At 33.9% G+C, this 20,000-nt stretch overlaps 1 protein-coding gene across 7 annotated transcripts in view; it reads left to right on the forward strand.

Annotated features, from left to right (window-relative positions):
- Positions 1 to 20,000, forward strand: part of LOC135212547 (high affinity cGMP-specific 3',5'-cyclic phosphodiesterase 9A-like) — a 640,308-nt gene that overhangs the window by 445,178 nt on the left and 175,130 nt on the right. For all 7 annotated transcript variants that reach the window (XM_064246080.1, XM_064246078.1, XM_064246079.1 and 4 more), the window contains one exon: positions 792 to 941. In XM_064246080.1, coding sequence (XP_064102150.1) covers positions 792 to 941 — 150 coding nt within the window. The remainder of the gene's footprint in view (positions 1 to 791; positions 942 to 20,000) is intronic.

The raw sequence follows: 20,000 nt of genomic DNA on the forward strand, positions 1-20,000 counted from the left end.
CCTTCACATTCCATCTCTTTATCTTAATTATCCTCTTTAAGTATTGGATATTTCTCCTTTATTTTTCTTCTTTACTCCCCCCTAATTAATTAGTTTTAATCTTCCTTATTAATCTTATTTTATGCATTACTTGTTTTGTTTACATTTTTTCATACGAGTATATAATCTCAACAGGGTGGAAGCAAGCGAAGGTTTAGAATCGGCAGAATTAATAATAATAATAATAATAATAATAATAATAATAATAATAATAATAATAATAATAATAATCAAAGATAACTTGCATTCAGCAGTAGAATCCTTTTTTCACGTTGATTGAGTCTTCCTTGTTTTGCAAAACAAAAAGCCATTTTCCATGAAATTTAATCGCCAAATTGATAAGTTTACATAACAGTAAACAAACTATAAACAGGTAAATGGAGTGATATGCGTGTGGATCCATATAAACAGTATTTGTTTGAAGATTAGGAAAATATAAATATCTAAACAGCAATGAAAGACTATATCAGGAAGTATATTAAGTATCAGTTGATATGTAATTAGTATTTATGTAAATATCAGAAAAATATAAATATTTCAACAGAAATTAAAGACTGCATCAGGAAGCATACGAAGTGTCAGTTAAAGAAATGAAAACCAGTAAAGAAGCAAAGAAAAAAAAAACCAATTATGAAGCAAAGAAAAAATTGTCAGGGGAAACTTTTCTGTAGTCATAAATCTCTCGCCAAGAGTTAATCCCAGAGTCAACAATGGCGTCTGTCTCTTCAACATCCCTTTGTCTTCCTCCCCAGAACTGTTCCGAAATGCAGCGGAAGCAGGCCCGGGTGATGTCATCAAGCTCTATTCCAGCGAAGGGTGTTTGCTAAACGCCGGCCCCGATCTGGAATCGAACACGCCCAACAACCCTTACAAACTGCACGTTGTTGCTACGCCATGTAACGGTGAGTACACGAATCATTTTGTAATCTGTTTACTGTATTTTGTACCGTGGGAGTTGGTCAGTGGAATGGAATGGACGCGAATTATTTTGTAATGTCTGTCCTCTATTTTGAATTCGTGGGAGTGGAATGGAATCTAAAAGTTAGACCAATGACCCAGCGATGGGACCCGTGACGTCATTCAGCGCTGAAAGGGAAGTTGAGACTAAATAATAAGGTTTGAAAGGTGCAACAGGAGGAAACCCTCACGCTCGGACCCTGAAATAATTGCTATCCTTACGACGCTCCTGGTTGGCTGTTGATAAGCCAATCACAGGGCTGGAAACTCTCAGTCTCTCTCGAGAGTTCATTTAGGTAGGATGTATGTTCCACCTCTCCTGAAAGACGTATACCTCAGGAGATATGGAACATACATCCTGCCTGTGTGAACTCTCGAGAGAGACTGAGAGTTTCCAGCCCTGTCATTGGCTTATCAACAGCAAGTCAGGAGCGTCGAAAGGGACTAGCCTAGACATCAAATGCGCGGTTGATGTGAATCTACTGCAGGAGCGGAGGTATACAATAATAGGGCTGAGAGGTGGGCCAGTGGAACTCATAGCAATGTTTGCCGGGACGTTCATGAGGTTGTTGTCTGCCACAGGGTAGCTCGTTCTCCACTTGAACGAAGCGCACGTAGAACGGTATTGGGCATAAACGTATTCATTTGCCATGATGCTCTATAAATATATTGTGGGTTTTTTTCGTCCACAGACGCTTTCCGTTTTCATGTCATTAAAAACATGCTTTTTCCTCTTTCTGTCTGAGCGTCAACATGAATTTAAATGCTGGATTTAGAAAGAATCTGAAAATAATCAAAATAAAATGTGACACAACGTACTTCTTGAAGTGGCCATTTGTTTCCCTATAGGCCTAGACTTTTGCATCGCTCTACGTAAATGTTTGAGTGAAATGTGCTATATTATGAATTCATAGCCTAGAAATCACCTACGTCTTCCTGCATATACACCCGATTGGCTCCAGCGAAACATGAAAGCCTGGCTACACGAGGCCCTCCTACTTTAACACATGTTTGTGTAACACTGCCCTCAAGACGTTTGCGTGAGTAGTGTTTTTTATACCTGCGATAACTCCCTTATGAATCCCCTTTGTTTTCATTGCCTTGAACTCGTGTAGTATGACGCAGCCCCGTCCGACGAAATGACATTAGTTTTCAATCTCCTACACCAGATGAATGCTGGGGTACCCTTTTTTATTTTGAGCCAGACCACATAAGCATAATTCGGTTTTGTCCTTTTTATGCCTCTCTGTTGCACGTTCTTCGTTCCATTTCCTTTCCCCCCCCCCCCCCCCTTTTTTTTTTTCCGCCCCATGCCGGGGAGACGTGAAGAGGTACGAGGGAGTTTTTTATGTCTTTTCATTAAATTGTTTGATTTGTGGTGATGATTTTGTTTAATGTATACTGTTATCTTACTCAGGGCGTAAGCCTACAAACTACCCTGTTGTTGTTGTAGGGGGCTAGGGAAGATCTATATGAGAGCCTAAAAGGTCCGAAAAACGTGTTTCGCGTTGAGTTAAAGATACAGAAATTTTAGGATAGGAAATTTATGATTTATTTATTAGAATGAAAATGTAAAAAAATAGATAATGAGCATTTTAGTCAGTACAGAAAAATTATTTCTAATAAAATATAGTGTATTTATTTTAATTTTCGTTAGTGAAACAAGGCTCTATTTGACCATAGATTTTGGCACGTTTTAATTTACATTAAGGTTACAACTTATGAGTGAGGGGAAAATCTTGCATGCCTCCAGAGTAAGCTTTATTTTTATTTATTTATTTATTTATTTGTTTGTTTTTTTTGCTTTGTTTTCGTTTAGTCATCTCTCCGATACTCGGAATCAACAAAGCACCTTTGACTTGGAATTACAAGACCTGAACTTGTCTCAGGAGTGAAAATTATATATATATATATATATATATATATATATATATATATATATATATATATATAATATATATATATATATATAACAGCACTACCATTCACAGACACACACACATGTTTATATATAATAATATACATATACATACACATATATGTACATACATGTGTGTGTATATATATATATATATATATATATATATATATATATATATATATATCATATACAAACATATATATACATACATATAGTATATATGAATTTTTGTCACATATATACAATATTCTTATGAAACTAAGAGAGAGAGAGAGAGAGAGAGAGAGAGAGAGAGAGAGAAGAGAGAGAGAGAGAGAACCCTTACAAGTCACGTACTGAGACATTTGCCTGGTTCAAATGAATGTTCACTAATTAAATGGAAGCCTTTGAAGACAGAGCCGTGAGCACTCTAGCTTCCTTCGTGGTTTATGTAACTCCAGGTGTAGGATACACAAGGACTTTTTTTTCATATCCTTCCTCTTGGGAGTCCTCTTGGTTCTCTTGGAATAAAAAAGAGGAAGTTGCATTCTAATTGGTTTGTTAGACGTAATTATTTCAAATCTGGGGTTCTTCTTACTGCAAAATATTGTTTATGTTGCTGAGAGTAATGTGAAATAACTGCTGCATATTAAAGGTTGTTGCTGTTACTCATTAGCATTGCATTGTTTTGGCTTACTCGGGGAGTAAGCCTACAAACTACTTTGTTGTTGTTGTAGTTGTTGGTGTTGTTGTTGTTGTTGTTCCGATTGGCGGGGTAGGAAAGCCTAAAAGGGTCTGAAATTGGGGTTTAGAGTTGAGTTAAAGATACAGGAAATTTAGGATAGAATATTTATGATTTATTTATTAGAATGAAAATGTTAAAAATAAATAATGCGCATGTTTAGCAGTACAGAAAAATTATTTCTAATAAAATGTAGCGTATTTACTTTAATTTTCGTTGGTGAAACAACGCCCTATTTGACCACAGATTTTAACACTTTTTTTTTTTTTTTTTTTTTTTTTTTTTTTTTTTTTTTTTTATCTACGTTAAGTTAGGAACATAATGTTTACATCTTAAGCGTGAGGGGAAAATCTTGCTCGCGTTCCAAGTAAGCTGGAGGTAGGATCCCACCTTGTTATTGTTGAAATGAAAATTGTTTCTCGGTCGAAAACTGCCATGTGAATAAGTCGATGCTATTATTATAGATTTTGAGTTATTTGTTATTTTCGAGTTATTTATTTACTGCAATTACGTCCTTAAAAGGAAACAAAGATAAGTTATTTAAAAAAAAACTAATATATAGACAGGTTATTTACAAAAAATAGCTCTAAAGTCATTCACGTAATAAATAAATAAATAAATTAAATGTAGTGGTTATTAGTTAAAAGCACTGGTAGAAAGAACCTGTGCCTTGTACCGCATTTCAGACTTCGCATTCCCACAAAGTTAAGTATATCTTAGTTTTACCAGACCACTGAGCTGATTAACAGCTCTCCTAGGGCTGGCCCGAAGGATTAGATATTTTTACGTGGCTAGGAACCAATTGGTCACCTAGCAGCGAGACCTACAACTTATTGTGGGATCCGAACCACACTATATCGAGAAATGAACTTCTATCGCCAGAAATAAATTACTCTGATTCCGCGTTCGAGACGGGAATCGAACCTCGGACCATCGGATTGGCAGCCCAGCTGGAAAACCTAAATGTCAATCGTTTAGACCATTCTATCTGTTCCTTACTAGAGTGCGGAACTCACTGCTGCTTTATGTGTTTCCTGGTGGATTTAACTCGACACTTTTTGAGCAAGTGGTTTTCTCCATAAATAAAGAATGTTATTCCATCAGCATGACTTTCTTGCTAGAACTAGAGACGCCAGCAGCCACGTTCCGCCTGAGTAGTTTCTCCATAAAAACATACTGTTTGATACTGGCTGTCTGTCTGTCAGTTTTCGAAATTTCTTTCTCTGTGACTATTTTCTTTTTCGTTTCTTCCACCATCTTCCTTTCTTGGCTGTGTAACGCGAGCCTTCTTACGAAGGTAATTAGCAATCGATGGAGCTTCTGTTTTGGCAAGAGAATTCCTAACTTTTTTCTTTCTTTTCCTTATTATATTTTTTTGTTACTTCCCCTCCATCACCTTCCACCCAATCCTCCCTATCCCCCCCCCCCCACTTTCAATTCCCCCTTTTCCCCCAAAAAATAAAAGATATTAGTCTAGGTTAAGAGTACTTGTTTGTGTTTCTAGTGTATAAGAGGAACAGGATGGGTGATTTGATAGCTTTATTCGTCAACGACTTCATAGAAAATAAAGAATAAAATGAAATAAAAAGTTATAGGGAAACGAGAGTAGGGACTATTCAGAAGAAATAACATTATTTAATTCTTTGTAGACTTTGTATATGACTTGTATATGACTAAGAATGATTTTAAGTACTGATTTTATTACACTTTGGAAATGAAAAGGCATTAATTTAAATACTGATTTGACTAAATGTTGGAAATGTATCAGAATCAACTCAGATACTGATTTGATTAAACTTTGGAAATAAATCAAAATTAATTCAGATACTGCCTTGATTAAACTTTGGAAGTGAATCAAAATTATTTCAGATACTTATTTGATTAAACTTTGGAAATAATTCAAAATTAATTCAGATACAGATTTGACTAAACCTTGGAAATAAATCAAAATTAATTCAGGTACTGATTTGGTTAAACTTTGGAAACGAATCAAAATAAATTCAGATACTGATTTGATTAAACTTTGGAAATAAATTCAAAATTAATTCAGATAGAGGCTTGACTAAACCTTGGAAATAGATTAAAATTAATTAAGATGCTGATTTGATTAAACTTTGGAAATGACTGAGAATGAATTTAAATGCTGATTTGATTGATTCATTGAATTCTGGATTTATAATTTGTTCTGAGTGGAAACAGAATAGATTCTGTGTAAAGATCCATATCACCGATTAGATATGAGTCCCTCGCATTGGAAAAATCCTTAGTCTTTATGTCAAATGGTTTAAAAATAGTGCACGTTTTTGTCATAAAGGAAAAGGAATTGTAGTTTTTATGTTAATGGCATAATGGGTATTGAATACTTTTTTGTAGAATGCTTGAAAAATATCAGATTTTTTCGATGCAAAAAAAGAAGCTTTTTTTATTTTAGTGTGATTACTGAGAAGAATAATAGGGTTCATTTTTGATGATCGGAAATATTTCGTTTTCTGTTGTATGATAAAAGGCGGAGGAATTTTTATAACTTGACGAAATGAATATAGCTTTAATAAATGACGGAAGCGACAATAGATCATTGAAGTTGGAATGGGAAATCAAAAGAAAAAGATATTTCCAAAACGTGTAACTGGAGTAGTCATTGCTCTGTAGTCATGCCAGGCTCTTGTCATTGAAAATAAAACCCTTTCGTTTTATTAAAGACCAAAAGAATCTGCAATAACTTTGTTGTTTCTTATTCAAACATATAACTGTTGTTTCTCTTCCATACATATACCTTTGTTATTCCTCTTTAATTTGTATAACTTTGTTGTTTCTTTTTAAAACATATAACTTTGTTATTTCTGTTTAATACTTATAACATTATTTCTCTTTCGGCCATATAACTTTGTTATTTCTCTGTAACACGTAAAGCTCTGTTATTTCTCTTTGATACATATTACATTATTTCTCTTTAATTCGTAAAATTTTATTATTTCTCTTTATTACATATAACTTTATTTCTCTTTATTACATATAACTTTTGTATTTCTCTTTAGTACATATAACATTATTTCTCTTTAATTTGCTATTTCTCTTTACTACAAATAACTTTTTTTCTCTTTAATACATATAACTTTGGTGTTTCTTGTTAACACATATAGCTTTGTTATTTCTCTTTGACACATGTAACTTTGTTGTCTGTCTTTGAAGTATATGACATTGTTATTTCTATTTAATACAGATAAATTTATTTCTCTGTTATCCATATAGCTTTGTTATTTCTCTTTAATATATATAACTTTGTCGTTTCTCTTTGAAATATATGACATTGTTATTTCTCTTTAATACCTGCAATTTTGCATTTTCTCGTTAATACATATAACTTTGGTGTCTCCTTTTGATATTTATAACTTTGGTATTTCTCGATCAGACAACTGCACTGTCATTTAATTCCAATTTAGCTGTTTCTCCAGATTGTAAAGATCAGAAAGTTGGCTCAGAAGGTTACCTTGTGTACCGACATATCTCCTTTCAGCTTCATGTAGGTGTTATCAGCAGCATCGGGAATTTTTCCCCGGGTGAACTTCTTGGGAAGTTCATATAATGGATAGGACGGAAGGAAAGTATGTATGAGTATATATATATATATATATATATATATATATATATATATATATATATATATATATATATATACGTGTATATATAATATACTACATTTATATATATGTTTGAATATGTGTACACACATTTTTATATATATATATATATATATATATATATATTCTATCTATATCTATATATATATATATATCTATATCTATCTATATATATTATATCTATATATATAATATATATATATATATATATATCCTACCGTGGATTTGAGGATATTCTATAGTACGTGTTTCTTCGTGCTACACTGGGTGTATATATATATATAATATTATATATAGATATATATATATATATATATAGATTATATATATATATATATATATGTATATATATATATATATATATATATATATAGATATATTATATATATATATATATATATATTTACCACTTATTAGGATTTTACCGTTACCAGCAAAAGTTCATTTGTTCGATCCTTGAGCGGGACATATCGCTTTATGGACGTGTCATGTAACCTCATAGTATTTTTGTGTATCTAAACAGTTACGTATCTGGTAGCAGTTAAATGTAGTAGGTCACAAGCGACTTGTAAAACATTCAGGGCCTTGTAACCTCATCCGAAAGACTTGTTAAAAACCGGAAGGCTAATGATAGCTACTTGAGTCACTTACTGCTGTACTGTTTATACTGGCGAAGTTTCATTTTAAGCAAATTAATATAATTTACAGATGTCTGTTGTGGGTGTCCTCAACATTTTCTTAAGACGAGAAAGTTAGAATGTTGATATTGCAGTTTATTTTGAATCTCTGAAACTGTGGAAGAACATTGGCAGTGTCCACGATTTTCATGGTAAATTGTTTTCATCATATTTTCACATTTAAATTTGGAAATAATTGATATTTGCTAAGTTACTCATGTCTAGCGTTTGTTGTAGTGCGATATTTGAATTCCCAAAACTCTTGTTGAAAACGGGACCGAGTAATTTCGATGTTCACGTAGTTTTATATATTCCCATTAGATTGATATCTTTTCACGATGCTAGGAACGAGCAAATAAAAGAATGAAAAAGTTCAACTCTCAAGCCACCGAAAAAGGTAAACCAGCATCTTCAATGATAGATCATAGGAATAGTGTTAGAGTTAAAGAGATGAATAAAGAATTCTAGAAGAGAGAGTTAAACCACCTTAGCCAATATCCAAAGAATACACTATCCTTCGGGTATTTACCTTAACTAGCGTTGACAGCTGGCTCATGTTAATGTGGCTTGGCAAGTATTTCTGTATTAATTCTGTAAAATTACATATTAGAGTTTGACTCTGGCAAGTATTTGGTCATTAATTCTGTAAAGTTACATATTAGTTTGACTCTGGCAAGTATTTGCGATTAATCCGGTAAAGTTCCAAATGAGAGTTTGCATCTGAAATGTAAGTCGTCTTAGTAGTACACTTAGTACCGCCTGACGATTTCGCTTACTCTGGGGGTAAGCCTACAAACTGCTTTATTGTTGTTGTACAGAACAATGAAAGGGTTTGAAAAGACGTAAAGGAGTGGACGAAGAGGCCAGGAATCAAAACAACCATGAGTTCGCTTTTGTCGATTGTCATGTCATGAGAGAGAAGTCGGTAATACAGCTGCACAGCACAAACCATGATATGTCAAAATGACGCTAAAGAGGTCTGAAATAGGGTTTCTCATTGAGTTAAAGATACAGGATTTTTATTATTTATTTATGAGATTCCAGTACTGGCGCGACAAGATATGATGATTTATTAGAATGAAAATATAAAAAATAATGTGCATATTAAACAGTACAGAACAATTATTTCTAATAAAATATAGTATATTTGTTTTAATTTTCGTTCGACCGTAGATTTTACCATGCGCTCCGATTAAGCTGGAGGTCAGATCATGCATTGGTCTGATGACGTACATTTTCAGAAGTGAAAATGTCCTCACAGACAAAGAGACAGAATATATCACAGGCATTGAGGTTCAGTGATAACTCGTTGGTATCATGGAAATTCTCATTGACAGTCAACCAAATTTTCCCACAATAGGCCCCGATGAAGAATCAGAATGCTCACAGTAATACATAAAGTATTAGAAATTATCACGCAGAAACTCTATCCTTCCTAGGGAATTGAAAGAAACTGCTAAAAACTTGAAAGTAAACCAAGAAATAACAATAAGAAGGGCAGACAAAGCTGCTGCCCTAGTACTCATCCAGACCTCTGAATATTACGAGAAACTGGACCAAATACTGGCTGATCAATCCAAATTCAGAAAAATCATAATTTCTCAAGTTATCAATATGATCAACTAAGTCTAAAAGAGATCTTGAAGGGGTGAAACCGCCCCCCCCCCCCCCCCTCCCCCTGAACGTTTTGTCTCCTAAACCATTCTCCTGATTGCTGTTAACATCAAAAGGGACCCTTGAAGTCTTTAGAAATCTTCATCCACTTTTTGTTTATTTATTTATTTATTCTTTTTAAGGAAGAGGAGCAGAGAAACAGTGACGTTTCATCGGGGTAATGAAGCAAAATGCGCCTTTGGAGGCAAAGGCGAGAGGAACTTGTCATGGACTTTAAATGTTGCAAAGCCTTGATGGAAAAAAGCTCAAGGAACAAAAGGAGCGAAAGGGAAGGTGAACCTTTAAGCTGCTTTTAGAAAACAAAGTTTCTTTCATGACGCAATAAACGCAGGTACAGAGATGGGGAGTGGGTGGATGGTGGGGCTGAGATCAGTAAGTAAATAGATAACAATAGATAAACAAACTATTATCATTTTATGCAGAGATGAGGTTTTCGCTACCGAACGAATTACGACTCACCGGCACTAATGAAAAATGTAAGTGATTAGCGTTATGCAATGCTAAGAAATAAGAAAGGAGTTTATTTTCTGTCGCAATAATCGCAGGAATTGAAGGCGGAGGGTTCGCATTGGGGTTGAGGTCAGTAAGTAAATAGATAACAGTTGATGAATAAACTGCGTCATTTAATGTAGAAGCGAGGTTTTTATCACGTCGCGAATTAAGAATTTTCAGCGCCAATGAAAATTGGAAATCACGAACGTCATGCATTTTAATGGCAAATATTATTACCTGTCAATCTCTGTGTACTTGCAATTCACTCTTCAACGCGCGTTTCTTGTTTACGTCAGGCGCTGGCACTTTCGTCCTTGTACTGCCGAATGAAGAATGAACGACCACAGAATTTTTGTGCAGCCTCAGTTGATTGCTAATTTCCATAGAGAACTCATTATTATTCATAAGGTTGCACATTCTTTTGCAACAGCCCGAAAAAAAAGAAAGGCTAATAACGAGACAAACAGGCTTTCAAAGAATGGATGACCCACATGCTAGAGAAGATAGAGACTACTGGGCTGAGAGGAGCGAAATATAGAAGTATGTACGCCATATTATTTTGTTAGTTAGGGAAATCGGCTACAAGTGGGCGATAGATGAATATGAAGTCTTCAGTCTCCCCAAATTGAGGTGTGTCAGTGAAAGGGTTAGCGTAGAGGAGAGAGAGAGAGAGAGAGAGAAACAGTAAGTCAGGAACGCTGCAACACCAAAAGTAAGAAAGGGAGCTGGAAAATAAATTACTGTAACAGATACACAGTAATAGAATAATAAGAATGCGGTCCAGGAAAGCAAGAAAGAGCAGTAGCCCTGAGAAAAATCAAAAACAGAAGCGTAGAAGGGAAAAGACGACAGTTAACGGATACAGAAACAGGAGAGAGAGAGAGAGAGAGAGAGAGAGAGAGAGAGAGAGAGAGAGAGTAGAGAGAGGGGTGGGGGATCGATGAAGGCAACAACAAAACAAGAGTATTTGGAGACCCACAAACCTCCAACAAGGTCTAACCATCGACCCCCCTAAAAATAAATGTCCATCACCCCCCACCCTCACAAAAAAAAAAAAAAAAAAAAAAAAAATACGATCTTAACTCTTACCCAAATCTAATCACATGCTGCCAGTCAGGAGGGACGAATTTGGTCATACGTTCTTAAAAGTCTGTTCGTAACTTTTCACGTCACGAAGAAACCGAGCCAAAACACGAAGCGCCCCCTGGCGGATGGTGCTGAAGGGGAGACAGAGAATGGGAGAGGCAAATGGAGAGAGAAAAGAGAAGCAGTTAATCAACCTTAGATGAGTTTCGCCATTTTTGTCTCTGAAAAGTATTTGCTGGAGGACGGAAATTGCGTGAGGCGTCTGAAGGAGCATGGTTGTTACTTGATGAAAACCACGAGCCTTTCCCCCCCCCCCCCATTCTCTCTCTCTCTCTCTCTCTCTCTCTCTCTCTGTCTGTTGTGGGGAATTAGGCTTAGTGTTATATGACTTACACAGAATTAGCTTTGAAGAAATTCTCTCTCTCTCTCTCTCTCTCTCTACGAAGAAATAAATTACGATATGACAACAGAAAAGCAAATCCCGAAGAGGCTCTACCCAGATCTACAATGACGGGAAAGAGGAAAAAATAGACAAGAAGACAAAATCTGCAACCTTTTGAAAAGAGGGAATTGCAGATTTGGAGAAAGATGTTACTACAACATCCTAAGATAGTCAAAACTATGAAATATATGGTAAATGTGCATACTTAGATGGATATGGGGATGATTGCAGAGATCTGCATCGCAAAAATATGTAAAAACCCTAAAAGAAGAAAAGGATGTAAGTTCGACAAAAAATGCAAATATATGCACCCTGTAGCCATGAATCATAATCAATAAATAACCAACCAAGTAATAAAATCCAAAATAAGAGAGAAACAATAAAGAGAGAAATCAAGAATATCAGTAAAAGAGAAAAGCAAACCACCAATGAGATATGCAGAGGTGTCAGCCAAAAAAATTTCAAAGCATCAGCTCCGAAATTGTACTCAAGAGATAATAACTGTATTTATTATGCAAGAGGATATTGCAGAACGGAGAAAATTGCAGATTCAGACACATGAATAATTATGATGAAGGAAGATCAAATATTATGGAAAGTTGGATTTTTTAATGTCAGAATTTCTGGAATGAAAAAAAGAACAACATACCAGAACAGGAAAGAGACATGGGAAAATCGCTTATTACTACCAGTATTAAATGAAGGAGAAAAAAAACACGCAAAACCATCATAGTGATGAATGCGCAGGGTTTAGTTACGAGTAACTCAAAAAGAAAAATAGAGTACTTAGAAGAACTAACCCAAAAGCCAAAAGAAAAGAAAATAGATATAATGAATATAAGTGAAACCTGGTATTCCCAAGAGACTGGGAATGATGATCAAATAAAAGGGTTCCAAACTTATAGATCAGATAGAAAAAATAGGAATCAAGGGGGAACCGCAATATATGGGAAAGACAAAAAACAAGGACAAATATATGAGAAATATAGTAACTCAGAATGTGAACTAATAGCGGTAGAATTTGAATCTGAAAAATTGATGACATAGTAATATATAGACCTCCTAATACTAAAGAGTTTTGACTTAATAATGAAAAATTGGATGATACTGTAGAAATCACAAGGACGGACTATTCTCCTATCTGGTGACTTCAACTTTCCTTTCGTAGAATGGAAAGAACGAATAGGAGATTGTGGTTGTACTTATACATATAAAAAAGAGAGTAATAGTAGTGCAGAAGATAAGAGGCAATTTGAAAAGCTATTAGATATGCTACTAGAATACAACATTCAACAAATAAATCACCTGCCAACAAGAAGGAAAATACTTTAGACCTAGTATTTGTGAACGAGATGATTATGTTAAAGAAATAATAGTTTATAATGCGAATATTTCAGACCATAATGTCATAGAATTAACAGTTCATTCCAAAGCAAGTGAAATAGAGATAAGCAAGAAATGAAAAAGTGGGAAGGATATGGAAAATACAACTCTACAGAAAAAAATAAAAATATAAAAGGTCAGAAATTAATGAAGAATTAAACAAAGATTGGGATAACATTTCGTAAGTGATGACTAAGGGTAAATACGGAGATATTATATAAAATATTGGAGAAAATAGGTGGAAAAATATATACCGAAGAAGAAAAGTAACATCATTCATGCATACCAAGAGACAGAAGGATCTTGTTCCAGAAAATCAGAAAGTGGAAAAAAGGTCTTGCAAAAGAAAAAAAGGCATGGAAAGTTATAGAACTAAAAAGTAAGATAGAAAATGCAGAACAAAAGATTATACAAAAGAAAATGAAAACGGGACTTGGAAGAAAACCCTATTAAATATCAAGCAAAACCCCAAGCTATTATACTCATATGCGAAGAAGATGAATAAAAGAAGAATAGAATAGGCTCTGATTAATTGAAGGGAGAATTAACGAATGAAAAAAAGGAAATTTGCAACATACTGGCAGAACGATATAGAGAATTCACCCTAGAATAGATAATGAAGATAATGATATAGAAGTAAGGGATGAAAATAGTGAATATTTAGCTGACATAGATATTAATGAAGCTGATATTGTGCAGGCTATTAATGAAATTAAAAATGGAGCTGCTGCAGGGCCTGATGGAATTCCTGCTATTTTGTTAAAGAAAGTAGTTCATTCTATCGCAAAGCCACGTTGCAATATTATTAAGACAAAGTGTAGATACAGGCAAGATTTATGATGAGCACAAATTAGCATATATTACCCCCCTACTTTCAAAAGTGGATCAAGACTAGAGGCAAGTAATTATAGGCCTGTAGTCTAACATCACATATTATGAAAGTGTATGAAAGGGTAATGAAGAAAAATATTATGAAACATTAATAAAAAATAATTTGTTTAATAAAGGACAACCTGGTTTCGTACCCGGAAAAAGTACACAAACCCAACTGTTAGTCCACCGTGAGAACATATTCAAAAATATAAAAAGCGGAAATAAACAGATGTGGTTTATTTAGACTTTGCAAAAGCTTTTGATAAAGTAGACCATAAATATTTAGCGAAGAAAATTAGAAAACACAATATCGTGGATAAAGTAGGAAGATGGTTAAAGAATTTTTACACAACAGAAAACAGATAGTTATTGCAAAACGACGAGAAATCGGATGAAAGTCAAGGTAATATCCGGTGTGGCCGCAAGGTACGGTGTTAGCTGCAATACTGTTTGTTATTATGATTGAAGACATAGACAATAATGTGTAGGATTCGTAGTGAGTAGTTTCGCGATGACACAAGAATAAGAAGTAGAGAAATTACTTGTGATGAAGATAGGAACGCTCTACAAAAGAGACCTTAACAAAGTATATGATTGGGCAGAGGTAAATAGGATGGTATTTAACTCTGATAAATTTGAATCAATAAATTATGGAGACAGAGAAAGAAAGCTATCTGCATATAAGGGACCTAATAATGAGGACCATCACAAATAAGGAAGCAGTAAAGACCTTGGTGTGATGATGAATAGGAACATGTTATGCAATGATCAAATAGCAACTCTGTTGACAAAATGTAAAGCAAAAATGGAATGTTGTTACGGCACTTCAAAACAAAGAAAAGCTGAACACATGATTATGCTTTATAAAACATATGTTCGTAGTCCACTTGAATATTGCAATATGATATGGTACCCCACACTATCAAAAGGATATGGCCAATAACCTAGAGTGACAAAGGTCCTTTACAGCTAGAATAGAAGAAGTTAAGGACCTAGACTACTGGGAAAGACTACAATTCCTTAAAATTATATAGTCTAGAAAGGAGAAGAGAACGCTACATGATAATTCATGCATGGAAACAGATAGAAGGAATAGCAGAAAATATCATGGAACTAAAACTATCAGAAAGAGCAAGCAGAGGTAGATTAAATAGTGCCCAAAAACTATACCAGGAAAAAAAAAATAAGGAAAAAAAAAAAGGGCAGCACACAGGACATTAATCCACTACGCACCAGCATCGATAATGCAGCGTCTATTCAATGCGTTGCAGCTCATCTGAGGAATATATCAGGAGTGAGCGTAGATGTTTAAGAATAAGCTCGACAAATATCTAAACTGCATCCCAGACCATCCAAGATTGGAAGATGCAAAATATACCGGAAGATGTACTAGCAACTCTCTGGTAGACATTAGAGGTGCCTCACACTGAGGGACCTGGGGCAACCCGAACAAGATGTAAGGTAAGGTAAGGTAAGGTCTCTCTCTCTCTCTCTCTCTCTCATATGTGAGCGTGTTTGTGTACACTGTATTATTCTCTCTCTCTCTCTCTCTCTCTCTCTCTCTCTCTCTCAAAATGTGTGTGTGTGTGTGTGTAAACTGTATATTTATTCTCTCTCTCTCTCTCTCTCTCTCTCTCTCTCTCTCCCAGGTGTTGCGGGGATTAGGCTTAGTGTTATGATGACTTACACAATTAGCTTCGAAGAAAATTCTCTCTCTCTCTCTCTCTCTCTCTCTCTCTCTCTCTCTCTCTCTCTCTCTCTCTCTCTATCATATGTGAGTGAGTGTGTACACTGTATTATGTATTCTCTCTCTCTCTCTCTCTCTCTCTCTCTCTCTCAAATGTGAGCGTGTTGTGTACACTGCATATTCTCTCTCTCTCTCTTCTCTCTCTCTCTCTCTCAATGAGTGTGTGTGTGTGTGAAACTGTAATATTTATTCTCTCTCTCTCTCATCTCTCTCGTCTCTCTCTCTCTCTCTCCTCAGGTGTTTGCGGGAATTAGGCTTAGTGTTATATGACTTACACAGAATTAGCTTCGAAGAAATTCTCTCTCTCTCTCTCTCTCTCTCTCTCTCTCTCTCTCTCTCTCTCTCTCTCTCTCTCTATATGTGAGTGTGTGTGTACACTGTATTATGTATTCTCTCTCTCTCTCTCTCTCTCTCTCTCTCTCTCTCTCTCTCTCTCTCTCATCAAAGTGAGCGTGTGTGTGTAAACTGTATATTTATTCTCTCTTCTTCTCTCTCTCTCTCTCCCTCTCTCTCTAAGGAGGCCTTCGTGTCCTTTTGACGTCATTGCTTCACGGTGTGTTTGTTTGCGAGATTGGTCGGTTTGATGGAAAAAAAATCTTCCTCCCAGTACTCAGTATGTTGTTATCTCCCTATCTGAAAAAACGTTCTCACTCTTATTTCTTTTTTGAGCTACGGCTTTTTTCTTTTCACTTTCCTTTTGTAGTGAACATTTTTTTCCTTTGATTTTGCAATTATGGCTTTATTTTTTCTTTTCACTCTCCTTTTGTAGTGTACATTTTTTATAATTAGTTTTCCTTTAATTTTGCAATTATGGCTTTATTCATCGCCGGTTTGCTTATTTCAGTTTATTTATTTTTTATTTTTTCTTGTTAGTTATAATATTTTTAGACGTATTTTTTTTTATCATTTTTTTATGTTTTCTAAAGGTTTGTGTAGAAGTTATACAATGTTGTCCATCGTACTGGCTTGTACTGGTAAAAAAAAGATTTATTTTCTCTCTCTCTCTCTCTCTCTCTCTCTCTCTCTCTCTCTCTCTCTCTCTCTCTCTCCCCTTTCATTTTCATTTTTCATGTTTTCTAAAGGTTTCTGTAGACGTTACACAATGTCTTCACCTTTTTGGCTTGCACTGATAAAAAAAGACTCTCTCTCTCTCTCTCTCTCTCTCTCTCTCTCTCTCTCTCTCTCTCTCTCTCTCTCTCTCAATTGGGTTGTTTGTTATACTAAGTCCAGGCTCAACGTCACTTGAATGTGTATGATCTGACAAAAATTATTTTCATAGCATATTCTAATTATGACTCAGTAATTCCACGTACTATAGATATTTTTCAAAACCTTTTTATGTCCATCAAATTAGGATTACGAATTTTGTCGAATTCGTCCACTTCATTCCTACGGCTGAAATTGTCGTGCTCATTTGAGGAAAATTGGGGATTTATTATAAAACTTAAGTATTATTCATTATATGCTATTCATTGCATTTATTATTATTCATATTTGTTTATACTTGTGATTATTCCATGTGTAAACATATATATATATATATTTATATATATATATATATATATATATATATATGTGTGTGTGTGTGTGTGTGTGTGTGTGTGTGATATATATATCAGTACATCGCCGTGACCTCTTTTATATTCACAAAATTAAGCAAAACAATATTGTTTAATTTCCAGTTCGTTCTACCTCGGAAATAATGGCCGAAGGAGGATCATAGTTGATTAGATATATAATGTGATATATATATAATATGATATATATATATATATATATATATATATATATATATATATAATATGATATATATATATATATTGTGTGAGTGTGTGTAAATACCCCATACTTGTAAAATCTAAATATATTCTATCCGCTTTTCACATATATATTTCAAACACTCCAGCTACTGAATAAAAACCTGCGTATGAGTGCGGTGATACTTGAACTATCTTTTGGAATACGAGACTTCTCTGATATTTGAATAAACCCTGAGTATTGTACCTTCTTTTAAAAGTACTCTTAGCGAAATAAAATTCAGTTAACAATGTTGCCTTGTCATATATATCTTTCACGCTTCCAGTCCTCTTCAATATTAATTAGCGTAAAATGAATATTAGGTCTGGATTATTTTCAAATGAATTAGTTAGAGGTATGTAATGAAATGGTCATAATTTGAATTTGATTTTGGTGCCTGTTGAATATTCTAATGAAAAACTTGGAATTTTTTGTTTATTAGGTTTGCAATTAAAATGAGATTCTATTTTTAGAATTGTAGTTCTTAATTACCCTTATGTTTATTGTAATCAATGGGATTATGTCGACAATATTAAGATATCCTTGTAAATGGAAAAGGTAAACAACATAAATATTTGTCATAAAAACATATCGAATTTTCTAGTTTACTTAAATTTTTTTTTAAGAATTCACAAAAAATGTTGATGCCGTAGGGCCATCAAAAATTGGAAATTAGACCTCGTAGTTTCTTACTAAGTAAATAGAAATAATCCTTGAACGTCTTCACAAATATCATAAGAATCTCCAACTTCCAGAAAAGTAAAGAATAATTCATTTCTTTAAACGTTGTAAAATAAAAATAGTAAATATCCCACGGAATCCATTAAAGCAGAAATCGCAATCATTCTTCAGGCCCTTTCCAAAAGAAAAATCAATCAACATTATATCTCATTTCAGTTGTGGACAAGATAAGACATTTAAAAAAAACTGAAATAATCATTAAAGATCCGTTAAAAACAAGGTGATATAAAAACATCGTTTAGACCCTATCAAGAAATAAAAATAGATTAACATTAACATTATATCGCTTGTCATATTGTGGAAAGTATAGGCTAATTGAAAAATATAAAAAGTATTCTTTACATCCTTTAAAAAAAACACCAACATTATATCACTTGTAGGATTCTTTGGCTCGTGTATAGGATAGGATGGGATATCAGGATGGCTTTGTGGAAGGGCCTTAAGTTATTAGCAGGACGAGATTAAAAAAAAATTAATCAACTCTTCATAACATAGGACACTTAAAAAAGTTAAAAGATTCTTCAGAACTTTAGAAAAAAAAAATTGGAAAGAAAAAAAACACACCAATATTATATATCACCTGTCGGATTCTTCGCGCGTGTATGGGATGGGATGGGATATCGGGATGACTTTGTGGAAGGGGCCCAGGTTATTACCAGGATGAGATTAACCCGAGAGGCAAAACCAGCCTCGGATGAACGCACGATACCGAGGTGGTATTTTCCACGAGAGAGATAAAGAGAGAGAGAGAGAGATTAAGCGAGAGGAGAGAAGAAGAGAGAGGAGGTTTTCGTGTGGATTTTCTTTCTGTGTTTCTTTGTTTCTGCATCTTTTGATTTGTTAAGATTTTGCTCTGTCGTTCGCTTGATCTGCTATTCGAGTGCGATCATATACTAGGGTTTAATTTACACTCACACACACACACACACACACACAACACACACACATATATATCTTATATATATAATATAATATATAACTATATATATATATAATATTATATATATATAATATAATATAATGTAATTTCGGTTTTTTTCTGTTTTTTATTTATGCCTACTTTTCTATTATATCATTTTTTCCCCAATTTAAAAATTTAAAAAGCAGATCTTTTATTCATCGTTACGTTTAGCTTGTAATCCACTTTCATAATTCACTTATTATTTTATTATAATATATAATATATATATATATATATATATATATATATATATATATATATATCATATATAGTTACGAAGTGCCAAGTATCTGGTTACCATGCATCAAATATTACCTCACAAAAAGCCAGACACCTGAACCCTCATAACCACGTTTAAACGACTGAATACTCTAAAGGCAACAGTGATCCCTTAACACTTACCAGTATTGCAGAAAATCAGACTAAGTTCATCAAAAACAGGTGTGAGGTAATCTTGGTAAGTAATTTAATTAAATTATATCCAAAGGGCATCACTCCATCAACAACTTTCAAACTCTAAGTATTTCCCTGATTTCAGAAGTCTAAGTACTTCCCTGGTTCTAAGTCACTTCAAATAAATTGAAGGAAAGCAAATCAATTACCACTCTATATTTCTACCTAACATAAATATAATCATAATTAAATATACTTATACTGGTGTAAGATAAAGAAAACACTTATAAAAATTTTAAATATAAAAATTTAGTATTAAATTCAAAATTTCTAAGTGAAATCACAATATCAGGGAAAATTACTGTTACTTGAAAAACAAAAGTAAAGTTTAATTAATTCTTGAATCAAATTAAGTAAAATTAAATCAAAATTAATTTATCACAAAATTCAAGAAAATT

This window comes from Macrobrachium nipponense, chromosome 41, assembly GCF_015104395.2.
Source record: "Macrobrachium nipponense isolate FS-2020 chromosome 41, ASM1510439v2, whole genome shotgun sequence".
Classification (NCBI taxonomy): domain Eukaryota; kingdom Metazoa; phylum Arthropoda; class Malacostraca; order Decapoda; family Palaemonidae; genus Macrobrachium; species Macrobrachium nipponense.